Source organism: Oncorhynchus gorbuscha, linkage group LG11 (genome assembly GCF_021184085.1).
Source record: "Oncorhynchus gorbuscha isolate QuinsamMale2020 ecotype Even-year linkage group LG11, OgorEven_v1.0, whole genome shotgun sequence".
In the NCBI taxonomy this organism is placed as follows: Eukaryota; Metazoa; Chordata; class Actinopteri; order Salmoniformes; family Salmonidae; genus Oncorhynchus; species Oncorhynchus gorbuscha.
Genome location: NC_060183.1, coordinates 18,915,200 through 18,934,014, shown reverse-complemented (window position 1 = coordinate 18,934,014; position 18,815 = coordinate 18,915,200). Strand labels below are relative to the sequence as shown.

At 43.0% G+C, this 18,815-nt stretch overlaps 1 protein-coding gene across 4 annotated transcripts in view; it reads left to right on the top strand.

Moving 5' to 3' along the window:
- pemt (phosphatidylethanolamine N-methyltransferase) overlaps positions 1–18,815 on the top strand; it is a 111,471-nt gene that overhangs the window by 32,088 nt on the left and 60,568 nt on the right. For all 4 annotated transcript variants that reach the window (XM_046368774.1, XM_046368773.1, XM_046368770.1 and 1 more), the window contains exon 3: positions 6,861–6,976. In XM_046368774.1, the coding sequence (XP_046224730.1) occupies positions 6,861–6,976 (116 nt within the window). The remainder of the gene's footprint in view (positions 1–6,860; positions 6,977–18,815) is intronic.

Genomic DNA, 18,815 nt, shown 5'->3' with positions numbered 1-18,815 from the left:
CACATCCGGTGAACAGGTCAGGATTCCATAGCCGCAGGCAGAACAGTTGAAACTGGAGCAGCAGCACGGCCAGGTGGACTGGGTAAAGCAAGGAGTCATCATGCCAGGTAGTCTTGAGGCATGGTCCTAGGGCTCAGGTCCTCCGAGAGAGAATTTGAGAGAGCATACTTAAATTCACACAGGACGCCGGATAAGACAGGAGAAGTACTCCAGATATAACAAACTGACCCTAGCCCCCCAACACATAAACTACTGCAGCATAAATCTAGATTTGGCTTCCTATTTCGCAACAAAGCCACCTTCACTCATGCTGCCAAACTCAAACCCTCATAAAACTGACTATCCTACTGATTCTTGACTTCAGCGATGTCATTTACAAATTAGCCTCCAACACTCTACTCAGAAAATTCGATGCAGTCTATCACAGTGCCATCCGTTATGTCACTAAAGCCCAATATACTACCCACCACTGCGACCTGTATGCTCTCGTTGGCTGGTCCTCGCTAAATATTCGTCGCCAAACCCACTGGCTCCAGGTCATCTATATGTCTTTGCTAAGTCTCTGCCTTATCTCAGCTCACTAATCACCATAGCAATACCCACTCGTAGCACGCGCTCAGGCAGGCATATTTCACTGGTCATCCGCAAAGCCAACACCTCCTTTGGCTGCCTTTCCTTCCAGTTCTCTGCTGCCAATGAACGAATTGCAAAAATCACTGAAGTTGGAGATTTATGTCTCCCTCAGTAACTTTAAGCATCAGCTGTCAATGCAGCTTACCGATTGCTGCAGCTGTGCACAGCCAATCTGTAAGTAGCCTAGCCAACCAACTACCTACCTCATCCCCATATTTGTTTTATTTTTGTTTTTCTGCTATTTTGCACACCAGTATTTCTACTTGCACATTCTCATCTGCACATCTATCACTCTAGTGTAATTTGCTAAATTGTAATTACTCTGCCACTATTGGCCTATTTATGGCCTTACCTCCTTACTTCATTTGCACACACTGGATACAGATTTTTCTGTTATTGACTGTACGTTTGTTTATTCCATGTGTAACTCTGTGTCTTTGTTTTTGTCGCACTGCTTTGCTTTATCTTGGCCAGGTCACAGGGAAATGGGAACTTGTTCTCAACTGGCCTATCTGTTTAAAATAAAGGTGAAATAAAAAAACAGCTTCCCCTGGAATACTTTTCCAACAGTCTTGAAGGAGTTCCCACATATGCTGAACTTTTGTTGGCTGCTTGTCCTTGGACCACATTTCCACCGGTGTAATGTCCATTGCTCGTGTTTCTCGACCCAACCAAGTCTCTTCTTATTGGTGTCCTTTAGTATTGGTTTCTTTTCAGCAATTCGACCATGAACATGTTAAGATGCGTCTGTTACTTGAACTCTGAAGCATTTTTATTAGCCCTTGATAGTTTTTGCGACTGCACTTGAAGAAACCTTCAAAGTTCTTGAAATGTTCCGCATGGGTTGACTTTCATGTCTTAAAGTAATCATTTTCTCTTTGCTTGGTTGAGCTGTTCTTGCCATAGTATGCACTTGTTCGTTTTCCAAATAGGGCTATCTTCTGTATACCACCCCTACCTTGTCGCAACACAACTGATTGGCTCAAATGCATTAAGAAGTTAAGGAATTCCAAAAATGAACTTTTAACAAGGCACACCTTGTTAATTGACCTCATGAAGGTGCTTGAGAGAATGCCAAGAGTGTGCAAAGCTGTCATCAAGGCAAAGGGTGGCTATTTGTAGAATCTCAAATATAAAATCTATTTGGACTTGTTTAACACTTTTTTGGTTACTACTGCATGATTCCGTGTGTTATTTCATAGTTTTGATGTCTTCGCTATATTCTACAATGTAGAAAATAGTACAAATAAAGAAAAATCGTGGAATCAGTAGGTGTGTCGATACTTTTGACCAGTGGTGTATATTTAGAATTAAAGTGCTTTAGATTCATGATTTCACTCTTGATTTAAAATGATTATGGATGGATAACTGAGTTGATAGTCTCGATCTCCTGCTCAAATAATGCAATGTTTGTTTGTCTCCATAGCTGATTCGTCCTCACGATAGCCAGTATAGTCAGACTGTAGGAGCACAAACAACGGTTTGCATGGAAACCATTGCTGCTGGTTTTGTAGCGTTGAATTTCAATATCGGATTCAGCCCTTCTGTCTCGTCGAGTGGGGATAAGGTCACTCTCTCGCTCTCTCGCTCTCTCGCTCTCTCTCTCTCGCTCTCTCTCTCTCTCTGTCTCGCTCTTTGTGTGTGTGTTTCATAACCATTTTGTCTAGAATTCTAAACTCTGGCTTTTCTCTGCACCCTGCATGTATTATTTTCCCCAAGGCTTTGACTAGTCAGGGCTTCCTGTAAGTTGCTCTGGATAAGAGCATCTGCTAAATGACTGAAATATAAATGTCTAGTGGAACAACGGCTACGTTGTGCTATAGATGAGGTTCACCTTGACAGGGGAGAAGGTATTAGTATCGCTTTTTAGACAAGACAGTAATGGTTTTGTCTTTTGGTTGTTTAGTTATATATCAACTGTGCATCTAGACTAACTGTCGAAGGCTGACATTTCTGGTATAGTCTGTGTGATCGGATGAGATAGAAATAGGATCTAATCGAAGATCTAAGACAGATGCTCTAATTTCATTTTCTGAAATGGTTAAACAGTAAATAGCATAGCTGTAGGGGGGGAGGAGGAGTTCTAATGTGTAGCCTGTTATGCATGTGATTAGGGCATGTTCTGTTCCCTCTGTTTCCCTGGGCTGGGGACAGGGACGGAGCGCGGCCGTGCATTAATACGGGGCATGAATCTCATGTGGTGATTAGGCTGGTTCTAAGGCCCTGTCAGAGAACCGGGCCCCGGGGGACTGAGCCTGCACCCACTAAGACACACAGTACCTCTGTAATAGAGCCCACACAAACACATTTAAGAGCTCCTAATGCATCATATCAGAGACGAGCCAGGACCTTGTTGTCTGAAATACACCCGTGGTAAGTAACTGGATGGAGTGGCCTGTCCAGGCTGTTACCTAAGCCTTGATTGAATCTGTGAATGGTGCTGGCACAGAATGCATTCACACAGTATGGTAAAGCTTTGATCTACCTGTGTAATTATAGCACCTTCTGTCATAAAGCATATAAGGTACAGTTAACTGCCAAAATAATGGAAACGCTTCGTAATTGAGGGATACAAAAGGAATTAAAGGCAGGTACTTCTATACATATGTGGTTCCTGAGTTAATTAAGTAATTAATATCCCATTATGCTTAGGGGCATGTATAAATTGCTGGGCAGGGCATTATTTTGGATACCATGGCTATGCCCCCATAGGATGACATTGCCCCTATCCACAGAGCACGAGTGGTCACTGAATGGTTTGATGAGGATGTAAACCCATTTGATCACCTATGGGATATTCTGGAGCGCTGCCTGAGACAGAACACTACATGATGATATTTCTCGTGGAAGTATGGTGTCGCATCCCTCCGATAGAGTTCCAGACACAAGGTGCAAATATTCTGTAATATCAAAGTGAAAGAAAATTCTAACATTGTCTAAAGATGGATGAAAGATTAAATGCTAATATACCTTGGTTAGATAAGTATTCACCCCCCGAGTCAATACATGTTAGAAATACCAACAACAGTCGTCTTGGGTAAGTAAGTCTCATAAGCTACCTGTGTTGTGCAATATTTTCCCATTTTATTTTTTTCATAATTCTTCAAGCTCTGTCAAGGTGTTTGGGATCATGGTTAAACAGACGTTTTAAAGTCTTGCCATAGATTTTCAGACAGATTTAAGTCAAAACTGGGACTTGGCCACTCTGGAACATTCATTGTCTTCTTGGTAAGCAACTCCAGTGTAGATTTGACCTTGTGTTGTAGGTTATTGTCCTGCTGAAAGGTGAATTCCTCTCCCAGTGTCAGTTGTAAAGCAGACTGACGCATGTTTTCCTCTGGGATTTTGCCTGTCCTAAGCTCCATCCAATGTCTTTTCATCCTGAAAAACTCCCCAGTCTTTGCCGATGTCAAGCATACCCATACCATGATGCAGCCACTACCATGCTTGAAAATAAGGAGGTAGTTACTCAGTGATGTGTTGTTGGATTTGCTGCTAACATAAGGCTTTGCACTTAGGCCTAAAAGTGTATAATTGTTATTTTTAAAAAAAAGTTCAGTATTACTTTAGTGCCTTATTGCATACATACAGTGCCTTCAGAAGGTATTCACCTATTGACTTTTTCCCACATTTTGTTGCGCAAGAGCCTGAATTTAAAATGAATTACATTGAGAGATTTTTTATCACTGGACTAAAACCAATACCCCATATTGTCAAAGTGTTCTACAATAGTGTAGTTACTCTACAATATGAACCTAATTGACAGCGTGAGAAGGAAGCCTGTACAGAATAAAAAATATCCTATTTGCAACAAGACACTAAAGTAAAACTGCAAATAATGTGGCCATTTTTTTTTAAAGTCCTGAATACAAAGTGTTATTTTGGGACAAATCCAAATCCAGAACACATCACTAAGAACCACTTCATATTTTCCAGCATGATGATGGCTGCATCCTGTTATGGGTTTGCACATTTTTACTCCCTTTTTCTCCCAATCTTGTGGTTACATTTTTGTCTCATCGCTGCAACTCCCCAATGGGAGAAGGTCGAGTCATGCGTCCTCCAAAACATGAAGCCAGCTGCACCAATGTGTTGGAGGAAACACCGTTCAACTGAAGACTGTCACAAGGAGTCGCTAGAGTGCGATAAACCAAATAATGGCCCTCCCCTAACCCGGACGACCCTGGACCAATTGTGTGCCGCCTTATGGGACTCCCGGACGCCCAAACACTGCGACGCAGTGCCTTAGACTGCAACTTGGGAGTTTTTTATGATAAAAAGAAACGGAATAGTTAAACTCCTAGAGGAAAACCTATTTCAGTCTGCTTTCCAACAGACACTGGGATACAAATGTCCCTTTCAGTAGGACAACAAAGTGTGAATAAATCCAAGGGGTATGAATACTTTGCAAGGCACAGTAGTTTCAGTGCCAATGTTTTGAAGTACCTTCTGAATTCCTGTTCAGAAGAGTGCAGAGAAAGTTGACAATGATATTGCACAGCTGAGGAACATGCTTCCTGAGAGTATACTTTTTCATATTGCAAGAAAATATACTTAAGTATACTTTCAAAAACGTATTTAACTTACATGTCCACAAAATATATTTGAAGCATACTCAAAAAAATGCATGTGCACAAACATTGGCTTATTCCCCAGCATCATTTTCTGCAGTTGAAGTTTTGATTTATAATATGACATTGTTTCTATCAAATCAAATCAAATCAAATTAAATTTTATTTGTCACATACACATGGTTAGCAGATGTTAATGCGAGTGTAGCGAAATGCTTGTGCTTCTAGTTCCGACAATGCAGTGATAACCAACAAGTAATCTAACTAACAATTCCAAAACTACTGTCTTATACACAGTGTAAGGGGATAAGGAACATGTACATAAGGATATATGAATGAGTGATGGTACAGAGCAGCATACAGTAGATGGTATCGAGTACAGTATATACATATGAGATGAGTGTGTAGACAAAGTAAACAAAGTGGCATAGTTAAAGTGGCTAGTGATACATGTGTTACATATTTAGCTTATTCAAAAAATGTTGATATACATTTTAGAACTGAATAATGTAGTACCTTTAATTACGTATACATTCCAATTTTTTTTTAAATGATCAATTATTACTAAAAATGTATTTAAACAACTAAAGTGTGAAATCCCAATGGTGCATATATCTCAAAAGTGTTAATTGTAAAGGTCAATACAGTAGCTAATGTGGTTAATGTGTAGAAGAGGTATTTGTAGAAGTATACATGAAACACATTATAAATGCACTTTTTTTTGTAAAGAAAATACAGGAATTCTGATTCAAATACCATTTTAGTATATTTCTAATTTATAAGTTGTATTTCATATTATATATTTTTTGCTCTTTATCTAATATAATAAAAATAAACTTAAGTACAAAAAAAGTGTCTCAATTTAGATTATTTTATATGTATTTAATATACTTAAATGCTAATAAAATGAACATTAAATGCATTACATTATTTAAAATGGTTCCAATTTAGGTCATTTTAAATATACTTAAAATATATTCTAACATGTATTGACTCAGTGGTGGGAATAGTTATGTAAATGGATTATTTCTGTGTTTCATTTAAATACATTTGCAAAAATGTCTAAACATTCACTTTGTCATTATGGGGGTATTGTGTGCAGATGGGTGAGAATTTGTTGATCCTTTTTGAATTCAGGCTGTAACACAACAAAATGCGGAGTAAATTAAGGGGTATCAATACTTTCTGAAGGCACTGTAATTGTTAAGCCCAAGTTATTGTTTTGCTTTGACAAAGTCATTTCTGAAGATATATTTATTTATTTTCTGTTTTGTGGTGGAAAAACTGACTGTCGAGCATGACACGTCAACCCTGTTGCCCATAGATGTGCTAGACATGTGTTAAGCTTGCATTCAATTGCCACTCCCTGTTGTACACAACAATCTTCTATTCCCCCTGTCACTTGTGGATTCATGGCAGATTTATTAAGGTGACATTGTCCACCCTCTTACGGTCAACCCAGTCATTTTAATTGTCACCTTTTTTGTCATTTTTTATTTAATCTCTGGAGATGGGGAAAACATGTTTGTTATGAAGTTGAACCTATACGTTTTATAACAATGTTGAAATAAATAGTTATTTTAGTTATATTACATATTTATTTATTTTATATGACCAAAAAGGCACTTTATTCATGAAGTAAAACTTGTGTTGCAGGTGGCGCGTTGGGAGCATCGTACGAGAGGTTTGACCAGACTGTTTGGGGGTCCCTATCTGGCCTGCTACTGCCTAGGCACCCTCATCATCCTCCTCAATGTCTACCGCAGCCACAGGTTGGTGCCCATCTCTCTGCACTTGCGCTTTCTGCGCTCTCTCTTGCTCGCTTTCTCTAGCTCTCGCTCGCTTTCTCTAGCTCTCGATCGCTTTCTCTAGCTTTCGCTGGCTTTCTCTAGCTCTCTCTAGCTCTCGCTCGCTTTCTCTAGCTCTCGCTCGCTTTTTCTAGCTCTCGCTGGCTTTCTCTAGCTCTCGCTGGCTTTCTCTAGCTCTCGCTGGCTTTCTCTAGCTCTCGCTGGCTTTCTCTAGCTCTCGCTGGCTTTCTCTAGCTCTCGCTCGCTTTCTCTAGCTCTCGCTCGCTTTCTCTAGCTCTCGCTCGCTTTCTCTAGCTCTCGCTGGCTTTCTCTAGCTCTCGCTCACTTTCTCTAGCTCTCGCTCGCTTTCTCTAGCTCTCGCTCGCTTTGCTCTCTCTCTGCGCTCTCTCTCTGCGCTCTCTCTCTGCGCTCTCTCTCTGCGCTCTCTCTCTGCGGCTCTCTCTCTGCGGCTCTCTGTGCTCTCTCTCTGCTGCACTCTCTCTCTCTCTGCTGCACTCTCTCTCTGCCGCACTCTCACTCTCTCTGCGCTCTCACTCTCTCTGCGCTCTCACTCTCTCCGCGATCTCTCTCTGCGCACCCTCTCTCTGCGCCCTCTCTCTGCGCCCTCTCTCTGCGCCCTCTCTCTGCGCCCTCTCTCTCTCTGCGCGCTCTCTCTATCTGCGCTCTCACTCTCTCTGCGCTCTCACTCTCTCTGCGCTCTCACTCTCTCTGCGCTCACTCTCTGCGCTCTCTCTCTGCGCTCTCTCTGCTCTCTGCGCTCTCTCTGCTCTCTGCGCTCTCTCTCTGCTCTCTGCGCTCTCTCTCTGCTCTCTGCGCTCTCTCTGCGGCTCTCTGCGCTCTCTCTCTGCTGCACTCACTCTCACTCTCTCTCTGCCACTCTCTCTGCGCTCTCTCTCTCTCTGCGCTCTCACTCTCTCTGCGCTCTCACTCGCTCGCTTTCTCTCTCCCTCCCTCCAGGTGATTGTTATCCTCCTTGTTTACTTTAAAGACGGGGGGGGGGGGGGGTGGTTACTTGCATTTGTGTGAGTGGTAGTAGATCAAGGTTATGTTGTATTTATCTCTGATAGTGAAGGAAAAAACAGCCTTCTCCTTCGTCACACTCTTCGCACTTCAATTTCCACTGTGACCAGTCGTGTCGAATCCACCCTATGGTCAGTCTTATGGCTGAAGGCTGTACAACGGTAACTTTTTGTTCTGGTGACCTGTGACTGCTGCAGAATGTCTGTCGTGGCGATGCACATTTTGAGTTCTAAATCGCTGTATGTTTCTGCAGTATGTTGGAGTACAAGTGTAGCTCAAGGCTGTGGCTCCCAAGACAAAGTGATCTTAAGTCATAACTAATACCATATCTATCTTTGTCAAGTATCACATGAAACATAGTATTAGCACAAAGTGGAGAGACCTTTAGGGGTTTCCCCAAGAAGTGACTGTCTCTACTCTTTTTCCAAAACATTCGCATAGTTGGCCGTTATGATTGAAGTGGAAAATGCTCTTTGGAAAATATACAACTTTCATTGAAATGAATGGACCTTTAAGCTCCTCTCCATATTTGGACAGAATGACCAACAGTTTACTGCTTCTGGTATTTTCCTGTTTGTGTTTGTGAGCAGTAACTATCCATTCATAGAGAGCTACTTGTCTGACTTACTCCATCAGTTTAGACAGACAGACCCACTTTTACTTAGTGAAACTAAATGTTGCACAAGTTACTTCTAGTTTCCTGGAATGGATGGCTTTCCCACCCCAAGACTGTCCTTGCACTAACCTGGTCGTGATGGGTGAGTAGGGGTGGAGGGTGTGCCCCTTTTTTTCCTGGTAGGCAGAGCTGGTTTTGAAAGACGTATTCAGAAAGTACCCAACACCAATTTATCTGACAGTTTCAATTTCTAGCCTCCACCCTCCCATCTCTCAGTGTCTGGTAGCCCATTTAGACATAATGACAGCTCTCAGAGGTGAGCGGAGTAGAAGGGATGTGGAACACAGCGTTTGTGCTTGTATTTATAACCTGCCTTCACCTCTGACGTACTGAATGAACAGAGATTGACAGTTGGAGCAGTGTGTTAAACCCTTAAGTTAGAGTAGCGTGACCTGACCTCTTCAATTGCACAACACACACAACACTCGCTAGCTCACCTCGTGGCTTTGTCTGTCGCTGACAAAAACCCTTCTGTCCCAGCATGGTGCGTCCGATCTCTGAGTATCCTAGAGTTAGAAAGTTAGTTTGTGTACACACACACAAACACTATGGACATGCACAGCTTATATGAAGATAAACACTCATGCGCACGCACTCATGCACACACACACACACGCAACAAGATTGTGAATAATTGCATGAATGCCATGCTAATATTCTAAAAGCCATGCGAGTCCCTCTTGCCCACAACGCCACAGCTATTTTGTCACCACCTCCCTGTGGGCACCAGTCAACAACAATAACACTAACCGAGCCATGGAGAACTTCATAAATTAGCATTTTTAATGAAGACGTTTGTGAATGATTTTTCCCTCTGACCTTTAGGGATGAGGTAGGAATACATTATATATACACTGCCATTCAAAAGTTTGGGGTCACTTAGAAATGTCCTTGTTTCTGAAATATAAAAAAAAATAAGTCATTTTAAGTAGCAAATACAGTGAAGACATTGTTAATGTTGTAAATGACTATTTACAACAGTGAAGAGGTTCCTCTGTCCAGTGTCTGTGTTCTTTTGCCCATCTTAATCTTATTTTTATTGCCCAGGATGAGATATGGCATTTTCTTTGCAACTCTGCTTAGAAGGCCATCATCCTGGAGTCACCTTTTCACTGTTGATGTTGAAACTGGTGTTTTCCAGGTACTATTTAATGAAGTTGCCAGTTGAGGACTTGTGAGGCGTCTGTTTCTCAAACTAGACACTCTAATGTACTTGTCCTCTTGCTCAGTTGTGCACCAGGGCCTCCCACTCCTCTTTCTATTCTGTTTAGAGATAGTTTGCTCTGTTCTGTGAAGGGAGTAGTACAGAGCGTTGTACGAGATCTTCAGTTTTTTGGCAATTTCTTGCATGGAGTCGCCTTCCTTTCTCATAACAAGAATAGACTGAAGAGTTTCAGAAGAAATGTCTTTGTTTCTGGCCATTTTGAGCCTGTAATCGAGGCCAGTTTTATTGCTTCTTTATTCAGGACAACATTTTTCAGCTGTGCTAGCATAATTGCAAAAGGGTTTTCTAATGATCAATTAGCCTTCTAAAATGATAAACTTGGATTAGCTAACACAACGTGCCATTGGAACACAGGAGTGATGGTTGCTGATAATGGGCCTCTGTACGCCTTTGTTGATAATCCATAAATAATCTGCCGTTTACCCCTATAATAGTCATTTCCAACATTAACAATGTCTACACTGTATTTCTGATCAATTTTATGTTATTTTAATGGACAAAAAATGTCATTTTCTAACTTTTGTCACCCCAAACATTTGAATGGTAGTGTATAAAAAAACGAATCAATGCCTATGAACAGCACTATAATTCTCTAAGAGCTCTTGATTTAGACTCCCTTGATGATGACTCAATTGAAGTGTTTAGATTATTAGGACATTACCAGTTTATGAGCCCTAAAAGCTCAAACGAGGATGAGGGACCCTTTGTGCTGTACTGGCACCAGAGTGCTCTCAAGTTTTCATAAACATTTACAGTGCATACGGAAATAATTCAGACCCCTTGACCTTTACCACATGTTACATTACAGCCTGATTTCTAAAATGGATAACATTGTTTTTTCCCCACATCAATCTACACACAGTACCCCATAATAACAAAGCAAAAACAGGTTTTTAGAAATGTTTGCAAATGTAAAAAATACGACTGAAATATCACATTTAAATGCGTATTCAGACCCGTTACTCAGTACTTTGTTGAAGCACCTTTGTCAGCGATTACATCCTCGAGTCCTCTTACGTATGACGCTACAAGCTTGGCACAGCTGTGTTTGGAGTTTCTCCCATTCTTGTCTGCAGAGCTATTTTTAGGTCTCTCCAGAGATGTTCGATTGGGTTCAAGTCTGGGCTCTGGTTGGTCCACTCAAGGACATTGAGACTTGTCCCGAAGCCACTCCTGCGTTTTCATGGCTGTGTTCTTAGGGTCATTGTCCTGTTGGAAGGTGAACCTTCGCCCCAGTCTGGAGCAGGTTTTCATCAAGCATCTCTCTGTACTTTGCTCCGTTAATCTTTCCCTTTATCCTGACTGGTGTCCCAGTCCCTGCCACTGAAAAACCTTCCCACAGCATGATACTGCCACCACCATGCTTCACTGTATGGATGGTGCCAGGTTTCCTCCAGGCGTGACCTTTGGCATTCAGGCTTAAGAGTTCAATCTTGGTATCATCAGACCAAAGAAACTTGTTTCTCATGGTCTGAGAGTCCTTTGGGTGCCTTTTGGCAAACTCCAAGTGGGCTGTCCATGTGCCTTTTACGGAGGAGTGGCTTCTGTCAAGCCACTCCACCATTAAAGGCCTGTTTGATAGAGTGCTGCAGAGATGGTCGCTCATCTCCACAGACGAACTCTGGAGCTCTGTCAGTGAACATTGGTTTCTTGGTCACCTCCCTGACCAAGACCCTTCTTCCCTGAATACTCAGTTTGGCCAGGCAGCCAGCTCTAGGAAGAGTCTTGGTGGTTCCAATTTCACCTGGTTAATATTGCCTGCTAACCTGGATTAGTAGTTATAACTAGTGATTATGATTGATTATTTTTTATAAGATTTTTTTAAATATTTTATTTTTGCATTTTCCAATTAAGAACATTCAAAACAAAAGTGAAAAGATATTAGACAACGATAGGACAAAGTGACAGTAACAGACGAGCGTAACAAAAATCAATTATAATTATATAAACAAACATACAATAATAAAAAAATAACGAGACATTGGATCACCTGCCGTAGGCTACATATTATACATTACGTGTGAAACATTATGTGAGGATTATATATAGATTCAATCAATGAGATGTGGGAGGAGATTCTCCATATAGTCAATAAAAGGTTGCCAAATTCTGTAAACTGTCTGTAACTTATTCCTCAAGCAGTAAGTGATTTTCTCCAAAGGGATACAACTATTAACTTCCGATAGCCACATTGCAACTGGCAGGGAGGAATCCCATTTCCATTTCAAGGCAATACATTTCTTGGCAATCGCAAGCAATATTCCTGTTAGCTTTATAGTATGGCTTTGCCTAAGATTGGTGTTTAGTAAAGTTACCCAGTAGACAGACCTCCGGGTCTAAAGGGAATGCAACTCCGTGAATTGAGGATATGGTATCGCATACCCCCTGCCAGAAACAGTGTAGTTTTGAACACTGCCAAGTGGAATGGAGGAATGTTCCTTCATCTGAGCCACATCTAAAACATAGGGAGGAGATATCTGGGTTGAACTTGTGCAGTCTAGATGGGGTGATATAGAGCTGATGGAGGAAATTAAACTGGATCAGTCTGTATCTGGAGTTCAATGTGGATGTAACACCATCCCTGCATAGGTCACTCCATAGATCCTCATCAAGATCCATACCCAGATCTTTCTCCCATCTAAGTTGGGGTTTATCTAGCCCAGGCAGTGTTAGTCCTGACATAAGAGCATTGTAAACACGGGAAATGGTCTTGAACAGTGGTTGGTCTGCGTGGCAGAGTTGTTCAATAGGTGACATCTTAGGTAGGTTCCATTGTCCCTTGAGAGTCACCCTAATAAAGTTTCGTAGTTGTAGGTAGCTAAAGAAGTCCCTGTTAGGCAAGTGGTATTTCTGTTTCAGCTGATCAAAAAACATAAGAACTCCCTCCTCGTAACAATGTTCCAGAAGAGTGATCCCCTTATCAGACCATGGTCTGAAGTTACTATTCTGGAAAAACACAGGGATCAATCTATTGTTCCATAAAGGGGTTTTAGGGGAAAGGAATCCCCCTCGTCCGAACAGCTCATGCAGTTTGCACCATTCCAGGACAGAAGGTATGATTAAAGGGTTGTCTGTGATGGTTTTTATAGATTTTCTGACCCATGTGTAAAACAAATCTGCCCCAGTGTCATCATGTACCTCAATGTTCAACCATGAGGGAGAGGGACCATTGCCAAACCTCTGAGCCAGAAACCTAGACTGTGCAGCCCAGTAGTACATTCTAAAATTGGGAAGGTTTAAGCCCCCTTGACTGTAATCAAGGGTCAGTTTATCCAGGCCAACCCTAGGGGTTTTGCCGTGCCAGATAAACCGTCTGGTCAGCTTGTCGAGAGAGGAAAAAAATGCTGCGGGAACAGGGATAGGGAGAGATTGAAACAGATATAGAAACCTGGGCAGGACATTCATTTTAATTACATTGATTCTACCCAGTAGAGTGAGAGGTAAGTCCATCCATTTACAAAGGTCAACCTCCACCTTTTGCAACAAACTGGCCAGATTGAGTTTGTAGAGGTTGTTCAGATTACCATCCACCATTATGCCCAAATATGTGAAGCCCATAGGCGACCATCTGAAAGGAAACTTGTGCTTGATGGTATGATGGTCAAAGACAGACAACGGTAAGATTTCGCTTTTATCAAAATTGACCTAATATCCAGAGAAAAAACTATAACACTGTAGTAGGATCTGCAAGTGAGAGAGGGAGTGTTCTGTGTTTGTTAGAAATAAGATAAGGTCGTCCGCAAAGAGTGATAATTTATGGGTATGGGGGCCCATCTCAAAGCCATGTATGTCAGGGCACGTTCTAATAGCCTCAGCCAACGGTTCGATGGCGAGGGCAAAGCGGTGGGGGCTAATTGGGCAACCTTGTCTGTTCCCTCTATAAAGAGGGAAAGAGGAGGAAGTAATCCCATTGGTAGCAATCCTAGCTTTAGGAGATTTGTAGAGTGATTTTATCAAATTTACAAACACGGTACCTAAACCAAACTTTTCCAAGACGCGAAAGAGGTATGGCCATTCAACCCTATCAAAGGCCTTTTCAGCGTCGAGGGAGACTGCGACACTAGGTATTTTGTTTTTGTTAGCAAGGTGAATTATATCAAAGAACCTTCTGAGATTATTGGAGGACAATCTATTAATTATGAAGCCAGTCTGATCTGGGTTGACCAACAGGGGAAGACATGACTCCAGTAGATAGCATCTTGGTGACCAGTTTACAATCAAATCAAATGTATTTATATAGCCCGTACATCAGCTGATATCTCAAAGTACTGTACAGAAACCCAGCCTAAAACCCCAAACAGCAAGCAATGCAGGTGTAGAAGCACGGCAATCTGTGTTAAGCACGACAATCTGTGTTAAGGAGAGAGATTGGTCTATAGGAGGCGCACTTTAGCGGGTTTTTCCCTTTCTTGCGGATTACAGTAATCACTGCTTGAGAGAAGGACTCTGGAAAGCAGTTGTCTTCTCTGGTTTTTTTAAGTACCTCCATAAGGTAAGGGACCAACAGCCCCCTAAATTCGTTATAGAACTCTGGAGGGAAGCCATCCTCCCCAGGAGATTTATTAGAAGGTAAGGATTTAATGGCCTCCAACAATTCAGGAACTGAGAAGTTTTCACTCAGGCGCTCGCTGTCTTCCCCTGACAGGCATGGGAGGTTGAGAGAGGAGAGAAAGGAGTCTATCTCTGATAGATCATCACTTGATTGGGAAGTGTAGAGTTCTTCATAGTATTTCTTAAAAGTATTATTAATTTCAGTAGGGTCGAAAGATATCTCTTTAGTAAGAGTTTCTATGGCATTAATTTTCCTCTTACTTTCCTCTGCTTTCAGTTGCAATGCCAATACTTTGTGAGCTTTCTCTCCAACTTTCTCTCCAAGCTCATAATAACGCTGTTTTGATTTAGTGATGGCCCTCTCAGCTTGATATGTGTTCAGAATATTATATTTAAGTTTTTTATTTACCAAAAGCCTGTATAGATCTTTAGTCGGGCCTCTTTGGTAGGTTTTCTCTAGCTCTGAGATTTCAGATTCAAGGGCACTCAGTTCCGCACCGTGTTTTTTCTTCAGCCCTTTAGTATAGGAAATAATCTGTCCCCTCAGATAGGCCTTCAATGTGTCCCAAAGAATGAAGCTGTCAGGAGCAGAGGGTTTGTTTGTCAAAGTAAAAATATTGATCTGCTCTTTGATGAATGCACAAAATTCAGGTTAGAATTAGAATTAGAATTTAATCTCCATCTATATGCTCCATTTACATTGGTAGGAATGGAGATTGATAATACCAGAGGAGAATGGTCACTAAGCAATCAGGGGAGATACTCGACATCTAACACTCTATGAAACAGTTGTGTTGAAAGTAAGAAGTTATTTTATTTTTTTTATTTTTTATTTCACCTTTATTTAACCAGGTAGGCTAGTTGAGAACAGGTTCTCATTTGCAACTGCGACCTGGCCAAGATAAAGCATAGCAGTGTGAACAGACAACACAGAGTTACACATGGAGTAAACAATTAACAAGTCAATAACACAGAGAAAAAAAGGGGAGTCTATATACAATGTGTGCAAAAGGCATGAGGAGGTAGGAGAATAATTACAATATTGCAGATTAACACTGGAGTGATAAATGATCAGATGATCATGTACAGGTAGAGATATTGGTGTGCAAAAGAGCAGAAAAATAAATAAATAAAAACTGTGGGGATGAGGTAGGTGAAAATGGGTGTGCTATTTACCAATAGATTATGTACAGCTGCAGCGATCGGTTAGCTGCTCAGCTAGCTGATGTTTGAAGTTGGTGAGGGAGATTAAAGTCTCCAACTTCAGCGATTTTTTTTGCAATTCGTTCCAGTCACAGGCAGCAGAGTACTGGAACGAAAGGCGGCCGAATGAGGTGTTTGCTTTAGGGATGATCAATGATATACACCTGCTGGAGCGCGTGCTACGGATGGGTGTTGCCATCGTGACCAGTGAGCTGAGATAAGGCGGAGCTTTGCCTAGCATGGCCTTGTAGATGACCTGAAGCCAGTGGGTCTGGCGACGAATATGTAGCGAGGGCCAGCCGACTAGAGCATACAAGTCGCAGTGGTGGGTAGTATAAGGTGCTTTAGTGACAAAACGGATGGCACTGTGATAAACTGCATCCAGTTTGCTGAGAAGAGTGTTGGAAGCAATTTTGTAGATGACGTCGAGGATCGGTAGGATAGTCAGTTTTACTAGGGTAAGCTTGGCAGCGTGAGTGAAGGAGGCTTTGTTGCGGAATAGAAAGCCGATTCTTGATTTGATTTTCGATTGGAGATGTTTGATATGGGCCTGGAAGGAGAGTTTGCAGTCTAGCCAGACACCTAGGTACATATAGGTGTCCACATATTCAAGGTCGGAGCCATCCAGTGTGGTGATGCTAGTCGGGCATGCGGGTGCAGGTAGCGATCGGTTGAAAAGCATGCATTTGGTTTTACTAGCGTTTAAGAGCAGTTGGAGGCCACGGAAGGAGTGTTGTATGGCATTGAAGCTCGATTGGAGGTTAGATAGCACAGTGTCCAATGACGGGCCGAAAGTGTATACAATGGTGTCGTCTGCGTAGAGGTGGATCAGGGAATCGCCCGCAGCAAGAGCAACATCATTGATATATACAGAGAAAAGAGTCGGCCCGAGAATTGAACCCTGTGGCACCCCCATAGAGACTGCCAGAGGACCGGACAACATGCCCTCCAATTTGACACACTGAACTCTGTCTGCAAAGTAATTGGTGAACCAGGCAAGGCAGTCATCCGAAAAACCGAGGCTACTGAGTCTGCCGATAAGAATATGGTGATTGACAGCGTCGAAAGCCTTGGCAAGGTCGATGAAGACGGCTGCACAGTACTGTCTTTTATCGATGGCGGTTATGATGTCATTTAGTACCTTGAGTGTGGCTGAGGTGCACCCGTGACCGGCTCGGAAACCGGATTGCATAGTGGAGAAGGTACGGTGGGATTCGAGATGGTCAGTCACCTGTTTGTTGACTTGGCTTTCGAAGACCTTAGATAGGCAGGGCAGGATGGATATAGGTCTGTAACAGTTTGGGTCCAGGGTGTCACCCCCCTTTGAAGAGGGGGGATGACTGCGGCAGCTTTCCCAATCCTTGGGGATCTCAGACGATATGATAGGGGTTAGCGGGGTTGCGATAGGGGTTGCGACAATGGCGGCGGATAGTTTTAGAAATAGAGGGTCCAGATTGTCAAGCCCAGCTGATTTATACGGGTCCAGGTTTTGCAGCTCTTTCAGAACATCTGCTATCTGGATTTGGGTAAAGGAGAACCTGGAGAGGCTTGGGCGAGGAGCTGCGGGGGGGCCGGGGCTGTTGGCCGAGGTAGGAGTAGCCAGGCGGAAGGCATGGCCAGCCGTTGAGAAATGCTTGTTGAAGTTTTCGATAATCATGGATTTGTCGGTGGTGACCGTGTTCCCTAGCCTCAGTGCAGTGGGCAGCTGGGAGGAGGTGCTCTTGTTCTCCATGGACTTCAGTGTCCCAGAACGTTTTGGAGTTGGAGCTACAGGATGCAAACTTCTGCCTGAAGAAGCTGGCCTTAGCTTTCCTGACTGACTGCGTGTATTGGTTCCTGACTTCCCTGAACAGTTGCATATCGCGGGGACTGTTCGATGCTATTGCAGTCCGCCACAGGATGTTTTTGTGCTGGTCAGTCTGGAGTGAACCAAGGGCTGTATCTGTTCTTAGTTCTGCATTTTTTGAACGGAGCATGCTTATCTAAAATGGTGAGGAAGTTACTCTTAAAGAATGACCAGGCATCCTCAACTGACGGGATGAGGTCAATGTCCTTCCAGGATACCCGGGCCAGGTCGATTAGAAAGGCCTGCTCACAGAAGTGTTTTAGGGAGCGTTTGACAGTGATGAGGGGTGGTCGTTTGACTGCGGCACCGTAGCGGATACAGGCAATGAGGCAGTGGTCGCTGAGATCCTGGTTGAAGACAGCGGAGGTGTATTTGGAGGGCCAGTTGGTCAGGATGACGTCTATGAGGGTGCCCTTGCTTACAGAGTTAGGGTTGTACCTGGTGGGTTCTTTGATTTGTGTGAGATTGAGGGCATCTAGCTTAGATTGTAGGACTGCCGGGGTGTTAAGCATATCCCAGTTTAGGTCACCTAGCAGAACAAACTCTGAAGCTAGATGGGGGGCAATCAATTCACAAATGGTGTCCAGGGCACAGCTGGGAGCTGAGGGGGGTCGGTAGCAGGCGGCAACAGTGAGAGACTTATTTCTGGAGAGAGTAATTTTCAGAATTAGTAGTTCGAACTGTTTGGGTATGGACCTGGAAAGTATGACATTACTTTGCAGGCTATCTCCCCCTTTAGCAGTTCTATCTTGACGGAAGATATTATAGTTGGGTATGGAAATCTCTGAATTTTTGGTGGCCTTCCTGAGCCAGGATTCAGACACGGCAAGGACATCAGGGTTAGCAGAGTGTGCTAACACAGTGAGTAAAACAAACTTAGGGAGGAGGCTTCTGATGTTGACATGCATGAATCCAAGGCTTTTTCGATCACAGAAGTCAACAAATGAGGGTGCCTGGGGACATGCAGGGCCAGGGTTTACCTCCACATCACCCGCGGAACAGAGAAGGAGTAGTATGAGGGTGCGGCTCAGGGCTATCAAAACTAGTCGCCTAGAGCGTTGGGGACAGAGAATTAGAGGAGCAGGTTTCTGGGCATGGTAGAATATATTCAGGGCATAATGCGCTGACAGGGGTATGGTGGGGTGCGGGTATGGCGGAGGTAAGCCCAGGCACTGGGTGATGATGAGAGAGGTTGTATCTCTGGACATGCTGGTTGTAATGGGTGAGGTCACCGCATATGTTGGAGGAGGGACAAAGGATGTATCAGGGGTATGAGGAGTGG